Below are 27,651 nucleotides of genomic sequence, written 5' to 3'. Positions count from 1 at the left end.
AAAACAGATAAAACTACATGCGTAAATAGATCAAACTATTCACGTAAATAGATAAACTTATTCACAGAAATTTTAAGTAAGAAAACAGTACATTTGTGTAAATAGATAGTATCATATGCATAGTTTCTTAGGTAAGAATTGATACTACTTTCGTACTACCTTCACACATCAGAATCAAGTTCAGATTCATTTAGAAAGAATGTTTTAGAATTGTGTTTTTAGCTAATTGGGTGTTTTATAAATAAAAAGCCCTGCAATGGGCTACAAGGATCATCATTGGTAACATCATCTTCAGCATCAGCTTCACCATCATCATCATCATCATCGACCACCACAGCATCAACACATCAGCAACCACAAGAAGAAGAAGAAAGAAGAAAGGGAAAGAAAAGCTCTGGTCCCTGCTGCTGCTGCCTGGAACATCAGAGTTTACACTGCTGCCACTGCCCAGTACATTGGACTCTGTGCCTGAGAACAAGTGTTGCTGGTGCCACTGTTCCTGTACGGAATCTGGTACTCTATACTAGAAAGCAGCCTTACAGCTGCTGCTTCTGCTTGGGACTTTATGCCAGAAAGCTTTAATGTGGACTCTAACACCTTGAACTCTTTGCCTTCAAGACTGATGCATTCATGCAATAAACAACCTTATAACAACCAACAACTGCTTGTGTATCTTTGAAGACCCTAGACCCAGTAACAACACTGACAATCCTTGATGAGCACTGGCAGTTTCTCATCATGCTTAGCTTGGGCAGAATTTGAGAAGAGATGGAGTATTGGGAGGTTTGGTTCTGAGGCTGAGCAATTTAGGAAGTTAAATAACATAGAGAGCCTTACAGAGCCTCTCAATGGGAGGTTATTTGTATTACCAATATTGAGGATGGGACATGCTTTGGCTTGTCTGGCACCTGCGGCTGAACCAAATAGCAGCAACTGTGGTGTTTCACCCCAGAGACACTTTTGGCTAGCTGGATGTTGCAGCTGGGTACATGGAGACAAGTCCAGACATGCCAGAGCTCCAGTGGCGGTGGGATGGAGCTTCCTCTCATAAAGGGTCTTCTCCCTCAGGTTTCCCTCTGCCGGAGAGGCTTTTAAGGTGATAGTGAAGGAAAGGAGTCAGTTCTGATGGAGGGTTTTAATCCAGAGCTTTTATTCTGGCCCGCAGGCTTCTGAATCCAGCAACTGCTCCAACAGAACTGACGGACTGTGTGGTTGCTCTCCCTTTTACCTTGTGGAGGGGAGGAGGGAAGGGGTAGGGAGCCCAGCAACCAGGTACAGGAGAGGAGGTCTCAAAGGATAAAGGACACCTGGATGGCCCAATGCCCCCTGGGGGTAGAGGGCATCTTTTGAATCTGCCCAATCACTCAACGCCCTTCTGGAATTCCAGGAGTGATTGACAGTGCTTGGCAGGGGTCAGGGTGGGGAAAGGAGGAGTGATTGACACACCTGGGAGGAAATCTTCAGGGTAGAAACTCAGGGTTCGGGGGTAAACCATGAAATCACACTGCAACAGGAGGTATAGTCTCTGTTCCTCCCCACTGCTGATCAAAGACTCTCTTGAGGGTCTGATGGGTCCTCTTCTCTGCCCTGTTGGAGAGTGTGGTGTATCCATGGTGTGCTTCACCCTTCACTGGCTGAAGAAGTTCCTCAACATGCCAGAGGTGTAAGCAGGTCTGTTATCTATTTGCTCTGAGACTCTCAGGGTCACAAACACAAGGAGAAAATGACCAATGTTGTGCTTGGCATTTTCTCTTGAGTGCGCCAAAGCAAACACTGCCCCTGAAAACCTGTCTACGTACACATGTACATATTTTGATCTCCTAAAAGATGGGATATGGGTGATGTCTGTCTGCCAGATTTGGCAGCTGTTGAGGCCCCGGGGGTTAACCCCAGAAGCCACAGAAGATAGGTTTGCCAATTGGGCCACATAGCCACAATTACTCTGGCTTGGTCTCTGGGTATTTTGAACATCTTTATAACAGTGGGCATATTTTGGTGGTAAAAGGCATGTGATAATTTTGCTTGGGCAAAAAGGTCAGGGTCATTGGCAGTCTTGGCAGGCATGGCCAACATGTCCGACCTCCTGTTACCCTCCATGAACGCACCTGGGAGGTCAGTGTGTGACCTCACATGCATTAGATTATATGGTTGTTTTCTGTGGAAGATAAAGCGTATCAACTTAGAAATCAACTTGTACAAATTTGGGTTGGCGACCTTTAGAAAAGAATTTTCAGCCCTCATAGCTACTCGAGCTATGTAGGCTGAACCCGTAACCAGATTAAAAGGCTCATGGAATCTCTCAAAAGCTCTGACGATGGTTGCTAATTCTGCAATTTGTGGCGATCCTTCTACCATTTGGACAGGAGACTCCCATTTCTGTGTCCTGGGATCCCTCCACTGACTTGTGGGACCTTCCCAAGCCATCACTAAAAACAGTGAGAGCCTTGAGAGATCTTTTACTCTGAAGTAATTTGGGGACCAAATTGAATTCTGATTTGAACAGCTTATGGCTAAGCAAATGAATTGAAATTTGACCCGTGTAGCTATCAAGTGCAAACTGGAGACTCTCATTGGTTTGGAGCAAATGCTCCAAATCCCCAGTTTTCAATGGAAGTAAAATGAGTGTGAACTCACACTCTGCAAGAGTGCAGAGGCAAGCTCTGGCCTTTTTGATGAGACCTGCCATTATTTCCTGCAGTGTTGTGATGGTTTTGGTAGGCTGGTTGTGTGAGAAGACCCATTCAATGATAAGGAGTGCGTCTCTCTGTGTTTCGTCCCATTGAAAAATGAGTGCATAGAAGCATGGGGCCTTACCCAGGATAGTCAGCTGGAAGGGCAGGCTGGGTTCATAGCAGTGGGCTTGCCATGAAGACAGGGCCTCCTGGACCTTGGCGATGGATTCCTGGGCCTCCGGCATGAGAGCATGCTGTGAGTCCAGGCCCTCGCTGCCGCAGAGCAGGTTGAAGAGTGGCGCAAGGACCTCCATTGCTATCCCCAGCAGAGAACGTACCCAGTTGATGGACCTGCATAACTGGTGTAGATCCTTCAGGGTCTTTGGGTCATCTCGGATGGTCAGCTGCTGGAGCACAACGGTCTGCTCATTAATCTGGAGTCCCAGGTAGGTCCAGAGGCAGGTGTTCTTGATCTTGTCTTCACAGATTTCGAAACCAGCCTCCTCAATGGCCTTGATGGTTCATTGTAGAGTCACTTTTAGGTAGGTCTGATCTGGTGTGCAGACTAAGATTTCGTCCATATAATAATAGATAACTGTGTCTGGGAATAGGCTCCTCATGGGTGGTAGGATGTGGGCTATGTACTATCGCCTCAGGCCCCCAGCTGAGTAATAATTAGCATTGACTCCATGCTTGCAGAAGGCTGATCAATTGCTTTATTATGTCATCCTCTACTATATTATACTATATTTATTAAGAAACTCAGTAACCCTTACATCCAGTCCAATACAACTTTGACTTAATTGGTCAATCAATCCAAACACCATCCACTGTCCAATTAAGAAATAACCCTTTGGTAAACAAATCTCCATGACACATTCCATGTGTGTACAACAGCAGGTGCAACAAGTAGAGATAAGAATTGTTTCTCATTCTTTTCTCTGATCTTCTCACAGTCTTCCCCGGGAAAATACCCGGGAAAGTCTGTGCCTGATCTCTCTGGCCGGAGAGCTGCTGCCACAATGTATCACTGGCATATGGTCGGGGAGTTCTTCATCTTTTGAGGAAGGACCAGCCAGTGGTACCTTTTTAGAGAGCCCTGTCTGGGGTCAGAACTGAGAACACAAACCTGGGGGCATCTTGAGGATGAAGGAGGATATTAAAGAAACAATCTTTAATATGGAACATGGCAAGTTTCCAGTCCCGGGGCAGCATAGATGGTGAGGGCAAACTGGGCTGCAGGGGACCCATGTCTTCAATTACTTCATTTATTTTCCTAAGGTTGTGGAGGAGCCTCCATCTGTCCTTGCCACATTTTTTGCGATCAAAGACAGGGGAGTTCCAAGGGCTGTTGGTCTCAGTGATGTGGTTTCTGGCAAGCTGCTCCTCCATGAGGGCCTCTAGTGTGCATAATTTATCATTGGAGAAGGGCCACTGGTCAACCCACACTGGATATTGTTGTTTCCAGGTGAGTTGAGGGATGGTAGATTTTGCACACTCCACAGTGGCCCCAACTAAAAATACCTACTGGGAATGGATAGAGAGGACCCCCCCATTGGGTCAACAGGTCCCTGCTCCAAAGGGTGATTGGTACCCACACCACAAATGGCCAGATGGTCGCCATCTTGCCCTCGGGAACTTCTATGATGATATTTCTTTTGCTTCTCATGGAAACTGCCACTCCTCTGGTCCCCGAGATCATCCTGGCCACAGGCTGCATTTCCCAATTTGCTGGCCACTTGGAGTGGGTAATAATGGCAATGTCTGCCCTGGTGTCCAGCATGCCCAGGCGGTGGATCTTTTCCCCTTTGAAGAACAAGCCACAGTCTATGATGGGTTTGTTTGAGCCCACAGCCTGTGTCCACATGATGGTTGGGTTGAGGGGAACCTGTTCCAGGTAGTCTCAGGGTAACAAAAAGGCCTGCACAATAGGGAGTTCCTTTGGAGAGATAAAATGGTGTTTCTGTGCAGCAGATTTGCACAAGGATCTCCTCTCTGGGGTGAACAGTCTGTATGCTTTGGGAAAAATGTGTATTTGGTCTGGTCCATAAAAAGTGTCCCTGAGAATTAAAATGCCCCAAGGACCATATTTACCTGTAGGTATTTGGTGAATACATTCATCTGTGAAATCAATGGACAGCATGGTTACCAGCTGGTGCCAGGTTCCTACCTGTACTGCTCTGTATGTTGGGTCTCCCTGATGTGCGGTGGAATCTTTGGGGACCAGGATGATGGTTGCTGTCCACCTGCCAGCTCCTGATGGTTGGCTTTGGCAGGCAGGGCAGAGTGGTACGGCTTCACATTTGTTGTCATAGTGCAAGGCCATCCAGCACTCCACTGGGAGTTTCCCAGGCGCTGCTGGTACTGAGTCTGTCTTTGGGGCCACTGATGGTCTGGGAGATAGTCTTGCAGGGAGGGCTTCTTGGGACAATCCTTTAAAAAATGTGCAAGCTCACTGCAATTAAAACACCTGGAGTTTTCTTTCGCAGAAACCACTGCAAATGCTCCTGACACTCCCTCTGCAATACCTTTAGCAACTGCTTGGGCAACTATATTCTCTGTGGAAGTGTGTCTTGTGCAGGCTTCTACGATTTGCTCAATAGATGGTTCTGTGTCACGGGGGAGCAGTCTTAGGATTGTTTTGCACTTGGTATTTGCATTTGCCGTGGCCATTTTATTTAAAACTTCCTTCCGAGCCCCTGGGCTTGTGGGAATCCTTAAAACTAGAAGGTTTTGGGAAAGCTGCAAAAGGCAGGCTTTAGAGACAGCACAACTGTGATTAGAGCTAAGCAGTAGACATAAGATTTGTCAGCAGAAAAATTATACAAGAAGTAGAAAGTAAGGACAAATAGAACAATGGTCAGTGTATTAACACTTGGCTAGAATAACTCCCTAAGTTATAGAAAAGTATATCTAGTGAGATATTAGGAAGTTATAAGCTTAATAATGGAGCTCTGTGCATTGTATCTTGAGGCTTACAAGCAGGTATTGTATTCGAAATAAGCGAGCATTGTTTTAACCAAAGGTATGTGTACTTATAGTGATTGGTTAGAACTACTGTCAGTATGCTTTTGCTTTGTGTGATTGGTCAAAAAGCTTTTAAGGTAAGTTGTAACATTAAGTTCTTTGTCTGCTGCCTGAGATGTGAACTACTGGTATCCTCCCATTGTCATAACCATGTAATGAGACTGATGCTAGAAAATAAACAGATCGAGACACATTCCTCAACAGTCTCGTCCTGTTTGTGATTTGTACATAGTCCCCAGGCCAGTGATATGGGCTTTCTATTTGCCTTTTGAGTGCAACTTCTAGTCTGTCCACAACCTTTATTAAAGTCTCATTCATCCCTTGTTTGATGTTTATGAAGTTTTGAGTTGGGATGGTGTCGTCAGGAGTGAGGAACAATGATGACTTGGCAGTGGTGATAATGTCATTGAGAGTGGCTTCTGGTAAGTCTTTTGCCTGGTCTTGGGGTTTCTGGAAGTGACCTTCTCCTGCCATTTGTTTGATGGTTAAATTTGGTTTGTTAGCATCTTTAGAGCACATGTCTGCCAATGATTTTAGGTGTTTTTTCTACTGTCTCTCCCACAGCATGTACTCATCTGAGGAGAGGAGGCAATTAATAATGTTTTTAATATCATGTGGGACCAGGACATGGGCAGAGAAGGTAGCTTCCAGTAAGTTTTTAAAGAAATGTGATCCCTGATCATGCTCCTTGGCCACCTTGCAAAGCTCTTTAAGCTCCCCATAAGGGATGGGCTCCCAGGAGTTGGGTGAAGTTGTCCTTTTCCCATGCTTATATTCTACCGGGAAGGCCAAGATCTTTTTGGCCTGTTCTGAGTATCATTCTTGAGTGGCTTCCCTCTGTGTTTTGGCCCAGTGATCCTCAGACCTGTAATTGGAATCAGAGTCTGAAGAATCACTATTCTTATTGTCTGATGGAGGGCACTTGATGATCTCGCTGGGCCTTTTCAGGCAACTGGAATCTGCCTGTTGGTGAACAGCAGTGAAGCCAATATGGCCTTCTTCCGGTCACCATCATTGCCACTTCCGGTTCCAATGTTGTGGGAACCAGAAGCAGGTGGGACTGTTGCAGTACTGATTTGTACTGAGCATTAATCCAGCTATAAATAAGAAACTGTCATTAAAACCACGACAGAAACGCAGCCCAGTTCCATAAAGCAGCCTCTAGACTGACTGACAGAGGTTTCAACCAATAACAACTCTCTTAAAGGAAGAAGGTTGGGGAGAAGGTCCAGAGCAGCATGGCCAGTGCCATCCTGGCAGGGAAGAGAGGAAATCAGGAGGCGTCAGGGAGATGGTAGTAACCCTGTGCTGGACAGCAATATCTGCCTGCCGATTGCCCCTCAGGTGGTGAAGAGGGTTTGGGAACATGGGGAGAGGATGAAGGGGAAGGGGTTTTTTACTGGAGACCTGAAACTTCCCCTGAAATATTCCCCAATTTATCAACCAACTTAACAATAATATGGAATAAAGGAAAAAAATTTGCAATCGATAAATCCCTTCTTGCTTGAACCATATATCCAACCTTTTCCCCACATCATCCCAGAATGAACTTACACGAACAGAATCCCAATTAGCCTTTGGAAAATACTTAAAAACTCAATAAATAAATATTTTTAAATCTTCCATTGAAAACTCTAAATCTCCTACAACAAGGGCACACACAGCTTGGAGATATATGCTTTTCTCAGGAGGGCTAAGCTTAGGCCTACTAAGCTTGTTTCCCATCCTGGTCACATCATTCCCTGCCCAACAGTAAAAGGAAAACAAAAGGATAAAAGACCCAAATATATATGTATAAACTCACAGTCTTTCTTCAGGCCGATGCCTGGTGGGTCAACACAAAGCTGTTAGGCAAGTGGTCAGCCCATCGACCCGTCCTCAAGGAATCTTCTTTCCCAGCTGGTAGATGAGGGTCCCAGTCAGTCCTTGGAGAGCCACCATTAAAATGCAGACGGTTCTCCTCAGAGAGCCAGCAAGAGTGACTTAAGTCCTGCAGCATGAGGCTACAAGTCCCTTCCCCAAAGTGTTATTGTAGCCTCAAGCCTGCAGCATGAGGCTACAAGTCCCTTCCCCAAAGTGTTATTGGTGCCCGGGTGACAAATGGTCTTACTGTAGCAACTCTGCCCTCAGGACCTTCCATGCAGATGGTACCTTGACTCCGAAAGCTGGTAGTGGCTCCCCCAGTGCCAGAAATTACCCCAGCAGCTGAAACCAGGGGTCATTCTTTTGGCCAATCACAGCGGGAAATTATGGTGATATCAGCTCCCGTATCTAATAGTCCTGAAAGACATATCTTTCTCCCTTTACATGACAAAGCATACTTTAGAATGGGTCTATTTCGGCCCATAATCTGTGCCCACATCACCATTGGATCGGCTGGTGTGATGATCATGCCTGGTAAGAGGTAGGCTAAGGGGAGGGTCTAAGCATATAGCCTGGACAGTTATCTCCTGCAAAGATGTCAAGGTGACTACCTCTGGCAGTATAGTGAGTCCCTCCATCCCTTCCCTGGTGTCACTTAAAATCAAAATGTCTCTTGTCTGTTCTTCAGGCCTGCTTTTGCCTGTTGGAATATGGTGAACATAAACATCATCAGTTTGAATTGAAAAGGTGCTTACCAGCTGCCTTCGGGTTCCAGGGCAGACCTGTCATTTGTGAGTTCTTCTGTGGCAATCGAGCCGTCCCAATGGATCTGAGAAGGTCAATGTGCTGGTCCTCCACAATGTTCTGGAGAGTAGGGTGGAATGGCCTTGCATTTGGTGTCATTGCGCAGGGCTTTTTCATGCTCTGTAGGAAGCTTCCTGAAGGCCACCGTTTTCGCTGGCATTGGAAAGTGTGTTGACAAGGGGTACAGTCAGGACTGTGGTTGTGACACCTAGAAGTTCCCTGGTAATAGCCTTTATTTTTACAGTTCTGTTGAAAATGTCCCATGTCTCCACATTTAAAGCAAGGTCTGTGGATGTTCAACTTGCTTCTCTATTGCCCGTCTTCTCTAGCATAGTCTTTTAATAGTTGTAGTAATTTTTTCCACATTCCTTCCCACAGAATAAATTCAGTGGGAGAAAGTAGGATGTGAATAAAATGGCACAGATCATGAGGCACCATAACGTGCAGCAAAGATGGCATTTAACAAATTATTAAAATACAACGAGCCCCTCCCATGGTCTTTCACTGCTTTACAAAGATCTTTCATCTCCCCATGTGTGATAGCTTCCCATCGGGGGTTAGCCCCCCTCCAGTACCGCACTGACGCTGCTTGTATTTTTGTTATCAGTTCCCAGTCCCCCTCTTCAGCTACTAGCTTCCACGTCCTCTGCCAAGAATCCTCAGGCTCATCCTCAAGGTCGGATGAATCTTCACTCTCTTCTTCAGAAGAGGGAATTTGGTCTTTGGCAGAGAAGTGGGGCCTTTGGATGACTGGCAAGGCCTGGTGTTGTGGGGCTTTGGTAGCAAAGATGGCTACCTTCAGGTTAACACCCCTCAAACTTCTGGTTCTGATGGTATGGGATCCAGAAGGGGCTGAGTTGGAGGTGGTAGGGCCAGTGGAAGTAGGCAAGGAAGTGGTGGATCCTGACACAGGGGCAGTACCCAACGCAGAGGTGGGACACAACACAGGGGAAGACCCAATGAGAGAGCTGGGGGTGAGAGGGAGCTTGACATGATGTCCGCCTGCAGAGGGTGGATGCCATTTTGTGAGCTATCAGAGGGGATACAGGGAGAAGAGGTACTGGAGAATGGGTTAGGGTAGAATCCAGGTCTGTGTGATCAGTACTGACCTGGGTAGGGGGTAGAGAAGGAGGGGAGATGGCAGACGGCAGGTGTCTCGTCTGTGCTTTACAGCAGTTTCCATCTCTTGTCTTAATCTTGGGGTCAGTGGGTTCAGGAATGCGGGGGGCAGAGCACAAAAACTAGGGTTGAATATCAGAACTTTGTACCCTTGAGAAAACTCTATAAATTGTATGAAAAACTGGGTAAAATGTTGTGACTCTTATCACTCCCTGACTTTGCAAAAGATAGAGTCTTTCCCTAACTGAGTCCCAGAATATTACAAGACGAACTGAATCAACAGAAGTGTCTGGGAACTTCTTAAATAGCCAATGAACAAAAGGCTTCAAACTTCCCTTAGTAAAACTCTTCCCCTGTGAAACGAGAATCTCCCTAACTCGAACTGGAAGCTGTCTCTCTCAGCTTTGGATACTTTGTTACCCATAGCTGACCCTGATGTAAAGGGTCACCCACCCACAGGACTAAAAAATCACCCAAGGATCCTGTACTCCAGGCGGCTATCCCCCAACTCACTGGTCTGGCGGGTCTGGATGCAGGTGTTTCAAAATGTCCCGTGGGCTTTGTCAATCAAGCTCTTGCTGCTGGAGGGTGCTGACTCTACCTTCAGCAAGCCCTGCTGAAACTGAGGTCCCACTTCAGGGCAGTGGCTAACCTGAGGCGTCTTCTGTCTGATGACAATAGACCAGCCGGATTGTCACTGGAGTCACTCTCAGAGACTTCTCAAAGAATGTCCCTGTTTGGGCGGCCACTTGTTGCAGTGCGTCCACAACTAGCCTCTGTGAGTGACCTGCACTCCCAGAGCCCGAAGCACGCTTGCTTAAACTGATGAGGAATTAGGTGAGAGACAGGTCTTTGTGTGGAGCTCCAAACGTGGTTTATTGTGATGGAGAGGGTCCAGGGACAGAGACAAAATGGGGCTGAGGACACAGGGTTTTTTAAGGGGGGCAAGGGGCAGATCTGAGGGTAAAGGGCCAATGGTAACTGAGTACAAGTGGCGCAGAGGAGGGGCAGAAAACTGGGGAACCAATGAGGAAACAGGGGCAAAGCATTGCAGCAAACCAGGACCAACAGGGGACAAGAGAGAGGAGAACATCCCAGGGAGAGTACATATAAGGAAAAAACGGCAGTTAAACTGGGTGATACCAATAAAATCTGTTGCATTATCATGACCCTCCAAATGCTTATGGGTGAGACCTTTGTATTTAGAGGGGTGTCTCTCTTTGACCCTGGTCACCTTTGCCCTGAGGTATTACAGTTCCAATGGTAGGACCCTGGGCCTCCACAACTTAAGTCCTGTAGCACAAGGCTACAGGAGACACTTCTTTGAGGGACCTCCTAGCAGGGGCCGCACGTTGGGTGCCACTTGTTGTGGCGGGCAGTAGTCTTCAGGCATGCCGCGATGTTCCTCGAGAGAAGCTTTCTGAAAAGAACATGTTCTCAGGTACACAGGCATGACCCATGTGCGACGAGTGCAGATCCACTCTTGGGCGATGCGTAGGCAAAACACAAGAGCCTTGTATGGTGATCCACAGAGAACAAGCCTTTACTGTAAGCAGAGGCACTCTTTGAAGGGTGCCAGGGATAAGAGCTCCAGAGAGTCAGAAGGAAAGCAGGAGTTTATATAGGAATAGCAAGGGGCAGGGCAGAACCCTGGAAGGAATAGGGTGAGGGCACAGGGGTGGAGCAAAGGGGAAGGACCAATGGGGTACAGAGAATCAACATAGGGAAGCAAAGCATTCTGAGGGGAATCTTTTAGCTTACCACAACCACAGAGGGTATGGTTTAGGGGTTAGTTCTCCAAGGGACTGAAGCAAGCCGTTCCTCAGCTGGTTTTCCAGCCTCCACAAGAGGGGAGCAAATGGCTACATGTCATTTGCTCTGGGGTTCCCTTGGAGTTAGATGCTCTAAAGGATTTGCTTTAATCATTCAGAAAAGCTCATTGTTCTCTAAACAATACCAAACATGACTTGCTTGAAAAGAAATTGGCTTGGTTTACTGTAGGGTGGCTTTTTTATTTTTTGGCAGAAGCATGTTAGTATTGAATAGTTTGCATATGGGATGATGAATTAAAACAGCTGTAGAAAGCCTACACCTGCAGTACTTTACTGGTAAATAAACCACACAAGCATGAGGCCAAAAATATCTAGGAAGATTCAGTGCATGCAGTGTGGGGAAAAAAAAGGAATAGATATTAAATTCTGATTTAACTAGGAATATTTGCATTATATAGTAATTAGTTAAACAAAATCAGGTGTACAGAATCAAGTGAAGAAGTAGATACCCTAAAGATTTCCCTTTTATTGACACAATTAGCAAACACAATAGCTTATGTCAAAAGGAGAAGCCAGAATAGCATCGTATTTGTTTGATATGGAGTGATGTCCATGTATATTCACATCCTAATCACTGAAGCAATTACTGTTGTTCTCATGTCCATTTCATTTCCTTGGCTGAACATCCCTGGGATTTTGGACTGTGATTTCATAATTCACTTTACTCTGCCATTTGTATTGTGTACCTGCTCCAGCAGAGATCACCAATGCCTAACACTACTGTGCTATACAGAACAAATAATTTGCATTTGAGAAGGTCTCTGTGGCTACTGGCTACTTAACTGTGTACTGCATCTGTAAAAGCCAAAGTTAAAGATACTTTGCAGAATTCAGACAATGACCAACCGTTCACTATTTTAAATCATATCTGCACCTATTGCTGTGGCTATCAGCACCTACTTGTGTAGCATTGATTATGTACAATCTCTCTTTTCCTATTTTGGATTAATATTTAGACAACCTTTTTCTAAGGGCTGCAGGCTGACTCCAAAGGAAAAAAAGTGACTCTAGAGGACACTTGCATGATAGTGAACAGATTAATTATACCTGCAGTGGTTCAAGTTGTAGCATAAATCCAAAAGGTTTTCCATTAAAATTTATGTTGTGCATTTGAAACACAAATTCCTCCTGGAGCTGTCTGAAATAAATTTGGTCATTGTCCTGCGTTACAGAAGGAGAGTGTCAATGTGGGGTATAACCAAACTCTGTATTACTACACCATTTCTGACAAACTGTTAATGATGGCTGGTTTGTAGCACCTGCCCCGTGCATATCCAACCCCTCAAGCTACAAGCTGGGTCATATATAAGAGGCAAACCCTTTGAGGCAGGAAAGTGTTTCTTTGTCTTCACAAATAACTCAGCCATGATAACTCCCTCCGGGGAAGCACCAGCATAGTTACATCCATCCTGAGGGGGTCATCTCTGCTAATGAGACATAATGGTTCAACTGCACCATCATAATGGGCAGCACTAAAGACTTAGACCATCAAGAACTCACAAAAATATCCTATGACTCACATGATTACATCATTCCATTTTAAAGTTCCCCACACTGGGGGAGGTACTGAACATTCCCACCTGAGTCTGATCATATATAAGTGGGGACTTGGGATGCTATCAGCACCACTACTGGATGGATCTAGAGAAACACCAGGACTTCCACTGGACCGCTGCTTTCAACTGCAACCATCACTTCAACAGGGCTGCATCTATCACTTGATAGGACTGTGACCACCACCCTGATCAACAGGGTGCCAGGTTTACTCTGACTTTGTGGGTTAAAGCCAGTTTCTGTGTATCATTGCATTTATTATAATCTCTCTATTAAATTGTAACTCCAACCTGAAATCTCTCTCAAGGTAATTGTGTGGGGTTCATTTCTCCCTCTGGTTTACTTTCAAACCAGCAGAGTAATTTATGCTGTACTGGTTTTCAGAGTACAGAAAAACTCCTTAACTGGGACTAATACAGAAGGTGTCATCTCAGTAGGATCTGAGTCCTTAGCTTCCATACGTTCATTCAGAAATACTAACCCTAGTGCTTTCATCTGTTCCATATGTGAATCAAAAAAACAGGCAAACAGTATTATCCCCTGCAAAGAAAATGGAGAGCACTGAAGTGAAGCAACTTCAGAAGGAGACAGTGAGTCAGCATTGAAGTCTGGACCAAAAAATCAAATTTGCCAAGTCGGAGCCCTCTTCTCAGAGATGAGAACAAATGGAGAAATTGTCCCCATGAAAGCACTAGCTGCAGCATTGTTCTGAAAGAATCTGAGGAAGTATCTCTCATACAAATAAAATATAGCTGACAAATGCAGTAATAACTTCTATTTTGCTGGTGTGAATAAAACAAGCCTCTGGCATCAGAAATTCAGTGAACATGGCTAAATGGCAGGTATTATGTAAAATCACTTGCACATATTCAGAGATATCTGGCAATGCTGTAATTTTGTCCCAGCCACAGACTGCCTGTCCCTCTTCAGAAATCACAGACAAGTTCTGTTCTCTAATTCATTAGGTTATGAAGCAGGCTGAGGTGGTTTATTACCTATTGTAGAGTAGTATCAGCATCTGTGGTTAAGGTCCACTTGCTTCATGAGTATTTAATGAGAAATGGAATGGCTGAACAATGTTTGCATATACATAGTATATTAAAATGACAAGGCTGTAAAACAATATTAGACATGATTTGTGAAAATAAAAATACACAGGCAGAGCACAGAAGTGGCAAAAAAAAAACCCCACCATGACATGCATGTTTGCTCATCACTGGAAAGTTAGCACATTAAGATTGAATAAAGCAGCTCAGAAGTTAAAGGCAAAAATCATATCTGGGAATAGTTTGGAATTGTTTGCATTGTATTAAATTTGAATGCAAGCCCTATCATCATTTTGTGATCCAACCTGTGCTGCCTTCTTCTCCAGGAAGTTGATTTCCATCATTGGCTCTGCTGTGAGGCAGTAGTGAGCTTTGTTGCACTCCAGCTATGACAGCTTCTGAGGTCTGGTAAGAATGTATTTCTATACTAAGATGACAAGTAGAGAAAGAATGGAAAAAAGCCTATTGGATCTTCTGTACAGAGCCTGAAAATTATAAAGAGTGGAAAATAGGACACAGGAAAAATAGTCTTTGTTCTTTTCTCTATCAGCAGGTCATCTCCAAATTTTGTAGACCTTACGAATAGCGTTCAAAAGTGTCTTTACCTATGACCTTTCAGTGGGTAACTTAATGAAACATTAAGTAAATATTGTCACTGTATTTTGGATATTCCCACTGGTGCTTAGTTGCTGTAAATGGAAATACCTATTTCATTGTGGTCTCCTGGTCCCTTTGACTTTTCCCCGTCTTTTCACTAGAGTCTTTGCTCCTTTCCTTGAAGGTGTGCAATTCCATGGGTCTGCCCCATTCCTAGCCATAGGCAAAAGGAACCTCCAGCATTCCTGCACTTCCCATTGTGACAAAAAAGCAGGCTTGGCTGATCCAGAGAAGCAGCAGTTGAAATAGTCTTTGATTTTAGAACTAGGAAGAAGTGATTACAGAGAGGTATCAAGCCAACCTATAATAAAAGACCTGCATGAATCTATTTTAGTTTTCCATCCATCCCTTTTTTTTATTCCCCAGAAACTGCAAAGAGCTTCCTACTGACTGCCTCCATTGTGTCAGGGAAGAATTGTTTTTGAATGACTTCTATAAGCTTTAACAGGATGTTGCTTATTTGCAGCCATGGAGTTGTTTTTCCAATTTCTGAGTTTAGAAGCCAACTGGTTAGAAAATGTGCATAGCAAATCCTTTGTAACCCCTCAAAGCCATGTGATCATTATCCTAAAAAGCAGAAAACGGTGTTAAATTATTACAACTAAGCCTGCCATTGATACTGTTTAACTAATTTCAATGTACAGTTGTGTTGTTCTGAAATACTGGTGTGTTTCAGAAGCTCAGTTGTTATCTGCCTGTCAGCAATCTGTTAAATTCATCAAGTGTGACTCAAGAAATTCCCCAAAAGCCTCCATACATTTCCAGTTCATAAGCTTGTATGAGAAGATTCATATTTGTATGAGAACAGTCTTCTAACTCTAAGGCCTGGCTGTAGGGGTGAAATGCACTACGGTCTCTCACTGCATGCTGTGGCCCACCTGGCAGGCAACCTGGGTTTCTCTCACTTGCAAAGCATCCTTCCACATCTGGACATAACTTTGGCCAAGAGTCTCGGTGGATTGCAGTTCTGACTTCAAGGGAAGGTGAGTGTGAGTGGCAGTGAGCACAACACTGGGCTTCTGTAGTGAGCCATACACCAAGGGCATGTCATAGAATCAGATCACAGAGTCAGTTAGGTTGGAAAAGAACCCTAAGATCATCAAGTCCAACCAATAACCCAGTACTACCAAGTTGATCACTAAACCATGTCCCTAAAGTGCCACAAAGTGCCATCCACCTTTTAAATACCTCCTGGGTTCACAAGTCAATCAGTTCCCTGGGCAGCTTGATCCAGCCTAGATCTCCCCTATTTGAGGTCATTTCCACTTCTCCTATCACTTAAGATGGGGGGAAGAGAGTGACCCCTACCTCTCTGCAACCTTCCATTAGGTATTTATAGAAAGTGAGACAATCTCTTCTAAGACTCCTTGTTTTCCAGGCTGAACACCCCAGGTTCCTCCAGTTGCTCCTCATCCCAGGTCCCTTCAGACTCATGCTCCAGATTTCTATCACCTGTCCCTCACACGGCCTGGCTGCAGGTCCCCTTTACAGGGTGGATCTATCAGCTGCTGTCTTGTGAGCCTTGGTGGGAGCAGAAATCTTGCCACAGAATTTGCATATCAGAATTTGCAGATCAGAATGGATCAGGCTCTGTCACACTGAATTTTGGCTACAATAGCAGCTGTTTCAACATGAAGATCCTAATATTCACTTTCAAGTTCTTCTTACAGGTTTACTATACCAATTACAACCATGGTGTTCAGAGGGTGAGATGGTGAGATTACGTTGGCCTCCTGTTTGATGGTATTTGATGAAGTCCTACATTTTAATTTGATTTTTCCCTTGTTCATCTGCCATAAGCCCCAGCTCTTCTGATGTTCCTGCATATCTTTGTTATCAATGGTGTGTCTGGTATGTCATGTGTGAAACGGCTGTGCTGACTCATCACCTCAACCTCGACGGGAACAGGAGATCCCGGGTTGGTGGGCAACCTTGCTAGGAAAGGCTGAGTGTGTTAAATAGGCTTTAAATCACGCAACATGCTTAGATTTGGGTGCTTTTGTGAGCACCTTGCAAAGATGGGGGCTGCGTTTCTGAACACAGTGCCTCAGCGAGGGGGGACCGCGCATGGAGGCGTCCCGGTCCCTTGCAGACGCGGGCGGCGGATAGGCAGTACAGTGCCTTGGAGGAAGGTGATAGGTGGTAGCCGAGTGGCCGAGGAGGGAACGGGAGCTGCTTCTGAGAAGCACTGAGGGCAGGGTAGAGTCAGTTCGCCTACCCCGAGCCACGGCCGCACCGCCCAGGCGCCGCCGCCAGGGGTCCCCGCAGGCCGGGCGGCCGCACCGCCCGCTCGGGGGCGGGCCGGGCCATCAGCTGACCGGCCCCGCCGCGCCGCTCCCGGAGCCGCCGCACATCAGTCGTTTTCCTCGGCAGTGGCACGGCCTCGAGGATTTATAGTCGGACTCCGTTGCGTCTCGCCGGACGGCATCCCTCCTTCCCCCCCGCTCCCAGCCGCCGCGATGCTGCCCCACGTAGCCGTCCTGCTGCTGGCTGCCGGCGCCGCCCGGGCTCTAGAGGTAAATGGGGCAGGAAGCAGCGGGTGGGGGGCCTCCCGCCACCCTCTACCGCTTCTCCGAAGCTTTGTCTGTTCGCAGCCGCCCCCGCGGCGTGGGCTTGGCCGCGGCGGGGCAGGCGAGGGTTGCTTTCCTAGGGGTGTTCCATTCCTAGCTGCCGCCGCTCTCCCTTCGTCGAACAATAGGAGCGGCGAGCCGGGAGGTGGCGGAGGCGCCGGGAAGGGAGCGCGGCTGGGAACTCCCGGGGCTGGCGCCCCCGGCCCCACTGCGCGTGTCCGGCTGCCGGGGCGCTGCCCCGTACACCAGGGGCGCCGGTCTGCTTTGGGGTTGGCTCCGCCGGGGGCTCGGGTAGGGAAACTTTCCCCACGAGCAGGCAGGACGCAGGCGAATGGCCCCGTGGCATACCCCGATGGGGTGGGGGCTAGGGGCGAGCAGCCAGGCTGCGAGCGGGCGACGCGAGGGCGTCTCCCCGGGAGGGAAGCGAAACCGGGCTGCGGAGCCGGTGGTATGCCCACATGGGGGGGAGCGGGCCGCGGGCGGCGCAGGTGTGCGGCACGGCGGCCAGAGCTCCCCGCTGGCCGGTGCAGTGGCCCCGCGGGAAGGCGGTGCCCGGGGGGGGGGGGGGGGCGGTGGTCGGGGCCGGCCCGAGCCCCCCCGCGGGCTGGAGGCGCGGGAAGATGGCGCCTCTGCAGTGCAGCAGAGAGGAGGTGCCGACAGCCCACGCCCCTCCGCCCCTGCACGCCCTCTTTCCTTCCTTCCCCGGGGTAGCTCCGCCCGCCCCGGCCGGGCGGCACCTCCGCGGGTCACTGCCTCTGGGTGGGGCGGGGGCTGAGGGTCCCCCGTGGCCCCCTGTCCGGGGGTGTGCGCGCACCGCAGTCGCTGCGGGGTGGGCTGGCAGAAAGCTTGGATCCCAGAGGAGGAGTTAGCACGGCTGGGTGTCGGTTCTTCCCCCGCCCTACCCCCCGCCAGATCTCAAAAAAGAAGGTGTGGGAGGGGTGAGTCACATCGAGGTCTCCTTCGCTCCCTGCTTGCTGTACTACGGCCTGAAGACTTCGGCTTCTGTCCTCCTCCTGTGTCAATTCCCCCTTCTCCTGCGGGGGGGTCAAGGACTGGGTGGGGGTGAGGTGGTTGATAATATTTAGCCTGATAGCAGAGACGGATGCTCGCGGTCCCCGTCCCCCCTTCCCCAGGCATGGGGATTGGGGGGGGGAGGGGGCATGGGGATGCAGGTCTGTGGCTCAGGTGCCCTTCCCGGGAAGAGCCCCAGTTACGCCATGAATAAGAGGAGACAGACCGCTTCATACCAGCCCTCCGTCCCTCCAGCCAAGGCTGCCAGCCACAGGCTCTTTCTTGGTTTGAGGCATGATCTTGCCAACATTGAGCAGGATGTATCAGTTTGAGCAGTTCTACAGATGCTCAGATGTTTAAAACTTCCAGTTTTAGCACTCGTTGGAGTTTAGTAGCTTCTTTCAACCATTTCTTGTCTGAATGTAACAGAAAGAAATGTCTGCCTTGGGTGTGTGGCTTAAGTAAAAAATGAGATTTTATGATTGACACCATGTGTCAAGATAGACCATGGAAGGATGGACTTTTCTGTTGGCTCTTTGTAACCCTGGCCTTAATGATAGGTGTGTAGGTGTTGCCACTGCAAAGGTGTTAGAAGAAAGGAGGCTTGAATTTTGTACCAGTACTGTTCAGGAGGACTGAAAGTGTATGCTCAGAGACTTCTGCAATGGTGTCTGCCTTAGTGATGGTCAGAATTTTGAGAGACATCCTCTGTCTGGAAACATTTACTGAAATGGGCACTGATGTTTCTGCAGAAGCTTTTTGTCTACTGTCGTTCCATGTGAATGTTTGAGGCTTGACATTTATTCCTTTTCTTTATGTTTGATGATGAAGTAGGTTTTAACATCTGGTGTGGTAAGGTATTTGTCAGTCTTGATTCTGTAAGGTTGATGTTTTGAGCAAGTCACTTGTTTTTATAACACTAAAATATTTCATAATAGAAATGGTGTGTGTGTATGTTCTGATCTTGAACTATCTTTTTATGCTAAAGGGTGAAATTTTTATGTTTGAATTATATTTTCTGTAGATCTTTTTTCTGAAATAAAATGTTTTTCCTGCTATTTTAACAAATACTTTCTGGAAAGCAGCAAAGAATCTCTACTTTGCTTTGTAGTGTACTTTTGCTTTGGGAAATGGTATAAGGAAGAGAAAAAGCAGGATCAAAACAATTTCTCTCTACTTTACGCATGAAGAATTCCTTTCTAAAATTAGAGGTAGATTAATAATGATTTAGCATCTTAAAAGGAAATATTCTGTAGTGATGTCCTGGTGATGCCATGGTTGCTTAGCATATTACTTTCTGACCCTCATGTGAATCATACTCATTGGCTGAGAGCTGTCATGGTTTGTGAAACTGCCATATTCTGCAGTAGCTATTTTTGCATTTAATCTTTTTCAGTAATTGTCTGGTTTTAGTAGATAAATGCAACAGACAGTAACTATCCTCATGAATTTGTGTGAATGATCCCAGTTTGTAAATAATTTCCTCTCATTAGCACACAGAGGTTTCTGCTATGCCTGTTTTACTCCCTGCTCTAGCTGCCTGTTTCTAAGCAAGACTCCTTTACCAGCTGACTGAAATGAAATTGTTAAGGTATCGGTATCTCATAAGCTGGCCCTCACAAAAAAAACCCAAAAAGGATGTTTCTTGACAGTGTTTTTCTTCAAACTGGGTAATGTATATAGGTTCTTATTTTTGTAATTTTGGCTTTTTTTTGTTTGTTTGTTGTTTAGGAGAAGATCACAAATATTTGTTTCTTCATTGTTTAGTTTCCTAGTAGATCTTTCAAGAAATGACATTTAAATGCAGGGGAGGGACCAATGCCTTTACTTTGCTTCTATTACAGACTTTCAGTTCCTCTTTCTGTCGATTCTTTTCCCAAATTTCCCTGACAAAGGTTTGCATTTGTTGCAGGAACCCTTTTGCACTTTTATTTAAGATGCTGACATGGGATGTGTGGCTGAGTGGGTATATAGGGCAGGCTTTCTGGGATCATCAGGATCCTTGGCAGTCAAGTGAACAAATGAGTGAGTAGAGAAAGGAAGCTTCTCCCTTGCTTTCTCATTTGTCTTTTGTTTGATTAATGATTAGCAGAAAATTTTGAGACTCGCATGCTCTTCAGATGCCTTTTCTGTGGAAAAAACATGATCAACTGCTGTGCTTCTTCACAAAACACGTATGAAAACTTGAGGAAGCTGACATGGTCCTCGTGCTTTTAATTTTTTTTTTCCCCATTAGCTGTTTGTGTGATAGATGTAAGCCATCTCCCTTACCCATTTTTAATTGATCAGTGCTGAATTATATAGCGCAAACCCACAAGAAGCATAGATCTCCTTTGGCTCTTTGTGACTTGTGCTTTGCATATGTTTAATAAACTGTGAAGGATAATAAGCAGTTTGATTTATAAATTTTGTGAAGAAAAGGTATGACAATTTCTTTTAATTAGTAGTTCTTTTCCAAAACAAAGCTTAGCAAAATAGCTGAAGAGTATAGTAACTTCATCTAATTGCATGACAAAATGACAGCTGTTTCTCTGAGTAGAATAATTATTTTTAGTGATTCAGTAAAATAATTAATACAAGCTCTTGGGTGTGGAGGCTTGGCCAAAAAATTGGTAGATAGCATCACCTGAAGGAGGTCTCTGGTCTGACCCTGTGCCCAAAATAGACCAGGCTGTGTGGGGCTTTCTGCAGTTGAGTCTTGAAATTGGAGCTCTAAGGACAGAGCCTGTGCCACTTCTCTGCGTAGCCTGCCCCACCCACTGTTTGGTTGGTTCACCTGTGTTGGAATTCTTTAGGCTCAACTGACATCCTTAGTCCTGAATACTATGAATGATGTAATTTTGACATCTTCCAAAAAAGGTAAGCAATAACAAGAAGTTGAAAAAAATTGTGTTTTGGTTTAATAAATAAAAATCATATTTGACAAATGTCCATGTATATGTGTATATGTATGCTTACATGTTGGGATATTAGGGGACACAAGACAGACGATGGACTTTTGACCTGGTTAACATAAGAGATTTGATAACAGGACGCCTTAGCAAAAGCAAATGGAACTTTGAAAATTAGACCTGGATTTCAAGAAGATTCAATCAAACAGGTTTACTGGAAAAAGAAAATCCCATTAAACTCTGTGAGCAAGAGATGTTGTTATATGCATAAGTTTCTGTATGTGATTTTAACCTAATCATTGTAGCACACATTACTAGTCTCCCTGAAATAGCATCTAAGCATTTGTATCCCACAATAAAATTGGATTCTGATCACTGAATCAGTCTTCCCTGTCGCTCTCCATTGCCGACAATTGGTACCTCTGTGTAAGGAAATGAACTGGCCTGACTGGTGGCAGTTGAGCCCCTGGAACTGATCCTGGGGGTGAGAGAACCGCGTCTGGGCCCACAATCACCTGTCTGCTGCAACTGACAGGTTGCCAGGAGCCAGGGGAACTAAAAAAAAGAACTAAAAATGAGAAAGGAAATGTCCAAACAGAGAGAAGTCTATGAAACCATGCTTGCGCTTCTGGACAAGCATGACTCCTTCATCCTAAAGAGGACCTTAAGTCACTTTTACTCCCGTCTTGAAGAATACTTTTTAAGACGTTGAAAAAGTGAGAGCGGCCAGATGCTGCCAGCTCCCTACCCCAGTCTCTTCTCTCCTCACTCTGACTCTCCCCGCCCGCTTGAAACTGGCACCTCTTGTACTGAAGAGCAACCACAGCCATCAACCTGGCCCCTGCCCAGACAAAGGAGGGGAAGGCATCCTCATGGTCGTTATCAGTTTATATCGCTGACTACTGCTCTGGCAGTGAGGAGGAGGGGAAGCCTTTCGATCCGACCTGATAGATTCGGATTTATGAGACTGATCCATTCCCTCCTGACCCTCGTGGAAAATGGATGCAGCTATAGAGAAAGGCCCTTAAGGAAGGGGACCCCCAAACTTGCGGGAAATATCGGCATTTGAAAAAGGACTGTTTCCAAAAGGGAGAGGCCAGATCCAAAACTCCTGGTATTTGCCCTCGGTGTCGTAATCAGTGTCGGTCCAAGTATGATTTTGAAGGTCGTCCAATACCAGGAAACCGGAGCCGAATCACGGAGCGGCACCACGCGAAGACACAGATGCCCCAGCCAGCGCCTCAGTGGACTGCAACTGCGGCAAGCCTCAGCCAAGCCGCTGCCCGAAACAGCCTTCACTGGACCACAGGCAGCCTTGGTCGGACTGTCACCGACCAGCCACCCCAGCGCAGGAATGGACCTAGCAACCTCCAAAACAGGAACGTTGCTTGATTCGTCTGTTCATTTGATTCCCACAGGAGTTTTCAGACTACCTGGACAGCGTATACATACTTTGTTTGTTCTCCCTGGAACTATTGACACTGACTCCCCAGCTACCCTGTATAATCCCGGCCAGGAGCAATATAGCTCAACTTACACCCTTTCCTGCAGCACCCCTGTCTGCACCCCCAATAGCTGAACAGAGGGAGGGGGGTTTTGGTTCCACAGGAGTCCCAGTGATTTTATGGACACAACTGTATTACATCTGACCATCCAACGTGCCACCGCAAAGTGAGTCTGAAAGGCAGGTACACTCCTGACAGGACTTATGGATACAGGAGCCGATGTGACTGTTATCTCAAGAAGCCAATAGCTCAATGATTAGCCATTAACGACTCAGGGACTCTCCGGCATGGGTGGAAGGACCAAAAGCCTGTAAAGCCACCAGTTGGTGCAAATAATAGGGCCTCATGGGCCACAGTTGAACTTTTTGTGCTGTCTGTCCTCCTGGTTTTGTGGGGGAGGGATGTGTTAACATGGGGGAATTTTTATGCATTCAGATTTTGTACAGGAGTCATTTGGGACACTCCACCCCCACAATGGTCCCTGGCTGAAGTGCCCCAGGCGCTTTCAAGCATTGGAAGGAGCAGCAACTACCAAAGGGACACTTGATACAGATATAAAGCCCTGAGGGACACCTAGCTCTGGTCAAACGGGTTATACTTTTCCAGTTACTTGCCGTTTTTTAACGATGTATTTTGTTGTGAATTTTTCGGTACATCTATTTAGTACTATATTACTAAATATTTTTATGTTTTAGCCTTCATGTTTATATGCAATTACTCTTACTAGGCCAAACTTAAATCTGTCCTACAAGCAATCTTTAAAGCTACTGCAGGGGATGTGGCCCCCCTGCCTGGCACCAGCCAGTGTTGAGATTTACCTTCTAATTTTAGTAACTTGTGATTTGTGATTTTTAACAGGATTGTTACTAGAAAAATTCAAAGGTGTTGGTATAGAGGTGGTCTCTTTTTACATATTAGTAACATAGCAAAACTACATAGTTCACTAAGATGTTTAGTTCACTAACGTAGTTCACTAAATTCAAGATTGTTTAGTTCACATTCAAGACAAACCTTGAACTTTTATCTGTAGTGATTTTTTGAGGCTTAACTCCACTGTCAGCTTTATTAAGTGCTTGCTATTTACTCCATAGTTCTAACAAGGTAATTTTATTGTAAAGATTTCAGTACAGTTGTTTATTTGCATGTTGTTTATTTTGATGCTTAACTGTTATATGACAAATTTTCAGTAACCTTTTTATAATAATAGAGTTTAAATAAGTCAGTTCTTGTTAAGATTGATTTTTGTTTAATCTCAGTGATGTTAACTTTAAGTTCTCTTAGAGATACTTTATTAAGGTTGAGTTTTAGTGAATTGATTTTTAGTTTTGTTGAAGTATACCTGTTTGAATTTTAAAATATAATTCCTTTGCTATACAAGTGAATAACATAAAGTCGGAATGAATTTTTGTCACAATTTGCTCATTTAAATTACAAGATAACACTATTTTGTTATAGAAATAAGAACTATTTTTGCTATTTTGTTTTTCATAAGTAATACTGAAGAATGAGAAACAATTCCATATTATGACCATTATTAGTTATGAGTTATTTAATGCTTTCTTTTTTACTTTTTTGCTTTATTGTCTATATGCATAAATGTCTAGGAAAATATAACCTCAATTTCTTGAGACAGTTTCTACTGATATATTAGTAATCCTGATTATGCTGTTAATCTTATGATGTGAATTCACTTTTTATAGCAAATATTACTTTATTCATTTGCTATTTGTCTGTAGTACCATTGACTAACTAACAATAAATGAAAAAAGCCAGCTACTTTACAAACCTTCACTTCTTGTTGTAGAGATATTTATAAAACATATATTATTTTTCTAACTACTATGTTTCTAAAATATATTAAAAAGACTCTTACAGTTAAAAGGCTGGACCCTGGCCAAGTCCTGGGCTTAACTAGTAGAGAAAATTTTCTGCACCAAAATTATATTCAAGTAATTTTGACTTACCAAATTTGGACCTATAATAGCTAAACCTCATTTTAAGGTGAACTTGGAAATCTTACCCGAGAATGATTTTCCAAGCCGTCACTTTAAAAAATAAAGCTTGCCAATTACTACAGACTCTTAAGTAATAGTACAATATTAAAGAAATTGATAATGTATTGTTTTAAACCACCATTTTATTTTTCAAATGCTACTAATTGTATCTATTATCTGATTTATTTTTACTTAGTATAAGTTTATTGTTTTATTACATATTGTTATGGTTTTATGTTCATGCTTCATGTTCATAATGAGAAATACACGTTATTAAAACCCAAAAAATTAGGCGGGAATATAGCTCCTCCAGAGCTTTACACTAATATTTCACAAAAAAATAGGGGGAATATAGCTCCTCCAGAATTTTACACTAATATTTACACTAAAAATTTTTGAAAGCAAACCAAATCATATCAAATTGGATCCCTTACCCTCCTGAAACACCCTTGGTGGAACCCCAAGAATTAGAATTCCTGGGTTCTGTGAAACTGGATTTTTGTGTTAATTTTAGATACATGGGAAGGAATCAGTCTTAAAATGTTTCTTCCTATCACCATATGTATAAGAATCAAACCTTTTGGTACAATTACACTTTTGGCAGCCTTTCTAAATCCAGTAATGCAGCTGCCATCAGGAATGTTTTTAATTTATAAAGATCAAGCCTGAGCCTTTTAGTGGCTGGAGTTTTTAACTAAAAGATTCTTTTTAGGATAGGTATGTGATAATTTTAATAATAATTTCATTAATCATGACACCTTTCAGTGTGTGCAGAGATTAATAAGGCCATCAAAAGAGTATTTTTGGCTGAAAGGAAATGGGGAGATGTTGGGATATTAGGGGACACATGACAGACGATGGACTTTGGACCTGGTTAACATAAGAGATTTGATAACAGGATGCCTTAGCAAAAGCAAATGGAACTTTGAAAATTAGACCTAGATTGTAAGAAGATTCAGACAGGTTTACTGGAAAAAGAAAATCCCATTAAACTCTGTGAGCAAGAGATGTTGTTATATGCATAAGTTTCTGTATGTGATTTTAACCTAATCATTGTAGCACACATTACTAGTCTCCCTGAAATAGTATCTAAGTGTTCGTATCCCACAGTAAGATCAGATTCTGATCACCGAGTTGGTCTTCCCTGTCTCCATCGCCGACACATATACATATTGCATTGAAACACCTTACGTATCAAGATAATGTATGCAAATATATTTAACGCCTGAACATATTTGCATATATAATGTGTTCCATTTAACATTACAATGTGTATACATTTGTATCTTACTAGTGCATAGAGTGTATTAAACCAGCAGACATTTCCATCATTTACGTACCTCCCTACATCAAGGAAATGAAGAGATGAAGACCGTTGTTGATAAAAATGTAATTGGGTTTATATATCATAATAGGTTCATTGAAGCTGTTAGGTGAGATGTCTGGTGTGGTTTTAACAAGTAAGTCTAGAGCTGTGTTTTATTGGATTTAAATTCCAGGGACTTTGAAAACATTTCTGTGGTTTAAGAAGATTAAAAGTAAAGCAAATTTAAAAAATACCGAACGAGGACTTTATGTAAGCTTGGCTAGCTCTTAGAACACGGTCTTGTGATGAGAGTTTACAACAGTTGCTGCCAGGCTGAGGAGTGCCAGGAGCAATGTTGATAGCAGGCTTGAGCCTGGAATAATTTGGAGTCAAAGGACTTTTAAGAGAAGTTAATCTTTCACTCAGACCTGTTTTTTGCTTAAAACTGAATGCAGTCTGATGAGTCCTCATTCTCACGACCTGATCTGGAGTCTGCTTGCCTTCCCTTAACTCTCCTTCAACCTATAGCTGAGGTTTTGAAAGCACATTCTCTGCCCTCTTTAGAGATAAGAGCCAGCTGAGAATATCAGCCAAAAACGACTGTGTCTCTTTGAGTCTTAAGCCCTAAATAAGTCACCTTTCTGCCCTTGATTTTAATGTGATATTGGTTCTGAAACCTAGGGGATTTTTCTTCATTTAGGTCAAAAAACTGTTAGAGAGCTACCTGATTATTAAATCTTGATGTAAATTCCAAAGCTTTCCAGATGCCTTCAGTCACCAAAAATATATATCTTTCCATGTGAGAATTTACTCACAGAACAAAAGAGAAACAAAATAGATGTGGATAATGGCCTCTCTTAAAGGAGATCAATTTGAATTAGAGCAAATTAGTATGTTTGCATATACCTATATATATGAATGCCACACATCAAGCTCCTTGCTGTATGGAGGATATAGGATTGTTTTGATTCTGCCCTTTCTAGCAAAACAATGATTCAAGTAATTAAAACCCAAAAATTTAATGTGATGGCAATTAGGGTAAGGGCCAGTACACTCTAAGGTTGTAATCAGTGCAGTAGCTTGCAAAACATGCTTTCCAGGTGACAAGCACAACTTGGAGTGTGAAAGTAAAGATGTTCAAATAAGTCATGTTTTTTAGAAGGGTGGAAAACCTTACACCAGCTGACAGTAAGGACACCACTATCATGTGGTTGTGTGCTGCAGGTTTCTTGCCCTGTATTGATTAACAGAAACAGGGCTGAGCAGTAGGTGTGGATGTTGCTGGTTTCTTTACTGGAGCTCCCAGTGTAACAATTTTGTGAGTGCTTTGACTTGTACATCTGGGGAGTGGGACTTCTGGCTTTGTTTTCTTGATAGTCCTCCCAGCAAGTTCAAGAGAACTTCATCGTCTCTTGGGGATTGAGTATTACATGGTAAATAATTATATATAGAGGCTTTCCAAAAGAAGTAAAGCTTCTGTCCAAGTGATGGCATTCCATGCATTAAAAAACCTTACATATCATGATAATGTATGCAAATATATTTAACCCTTGAACATATTTGCATTTATAATGTGTTACATTTAACATTACTATATGTATATAACTGTATATCATTCAAATGTAACTACCACGGCCAAGCTTTAAACAGAGAAGCACATGAGCCAGGGTGCTTTGTGGTTTTGCAGTCTAGCTGTTCTTTCCAAACAGTAGTTTACCACTGGTTGGCAACTGAGCACACTCAGGACCTGGCTGCAAAGAGCTGCTTCTCCAGTGGCCACCACTGTGTAAGTGCTCTGTG

The 27,651-nt window shown here is 44.4% G+C and overlaps 1 protein-coding gene and 1 long non-coding RNA gene across 5 annotated transcripts in view; both read left to right on the top strand.

Annotated features, from left to right (window-relative positions):
• Positions 1 to 13,040: 13,040 nt before the first annotated feature.
• LOC137468739 (uncharacterized) lies at positions 13,041 to 14,003 on the top strand. Its single transcript, XR_010996169.1, has 2 exons — positions 13,041 to 13,092; positions 13,395 to 14,003. It is a non-coding gene; the product is annotated as an uncharacterized lncRNA (long non-coding RNA).
• Positions 14,004 to 16,882: 2,879 nt separating this feature from the next.
• The window catches only part of APP (amyloid beta precursor protein), a 233,854-nt gene continuing 223,085 nt past the window's right edge, over positions 16,883 to 27,651 (top strand). For 3 of the 4 annotated variants that reach the window (XM_068180685.1, XM_068180684.1, XM_068180682.1), the window contains exon 1: positions 16,884 to 17,090. In XM_068180685.1, the coding sequence (XP_068036786.1) occupies positions 17,034 to 17,090 (57 nt within the window). In that variant the 5' untranslated portion in view covers positions 16,884 to 17,033. Of the gene's footprint in view, positions 17,091 to 27,651 lie in introns of all 4 variants that reach the window. The other variant, XM_068180683.1, reaches the window with a different exon arrangement.

Source organism: Anomalospiza imberbis, chromosome 2, assembly GCF_031753505.1.
Source record: "Anomalospiza imberbis isolate Cuckoo-Finch-1a 21T00152 chromosome 2, ASM3175350v1, whole genome shotgun sequence".
NCBI lineage: Eukaryota > Metazoa > Chordata > Aves > Passeriformes > Viduidae > Anomalospiza > Anomalospiza imberbis.
The sequence above is the reverse complement of the archived record's forward strand: the minus strand, read 5'-3'. Positions and strand labels throughout refer to the sequence as shown.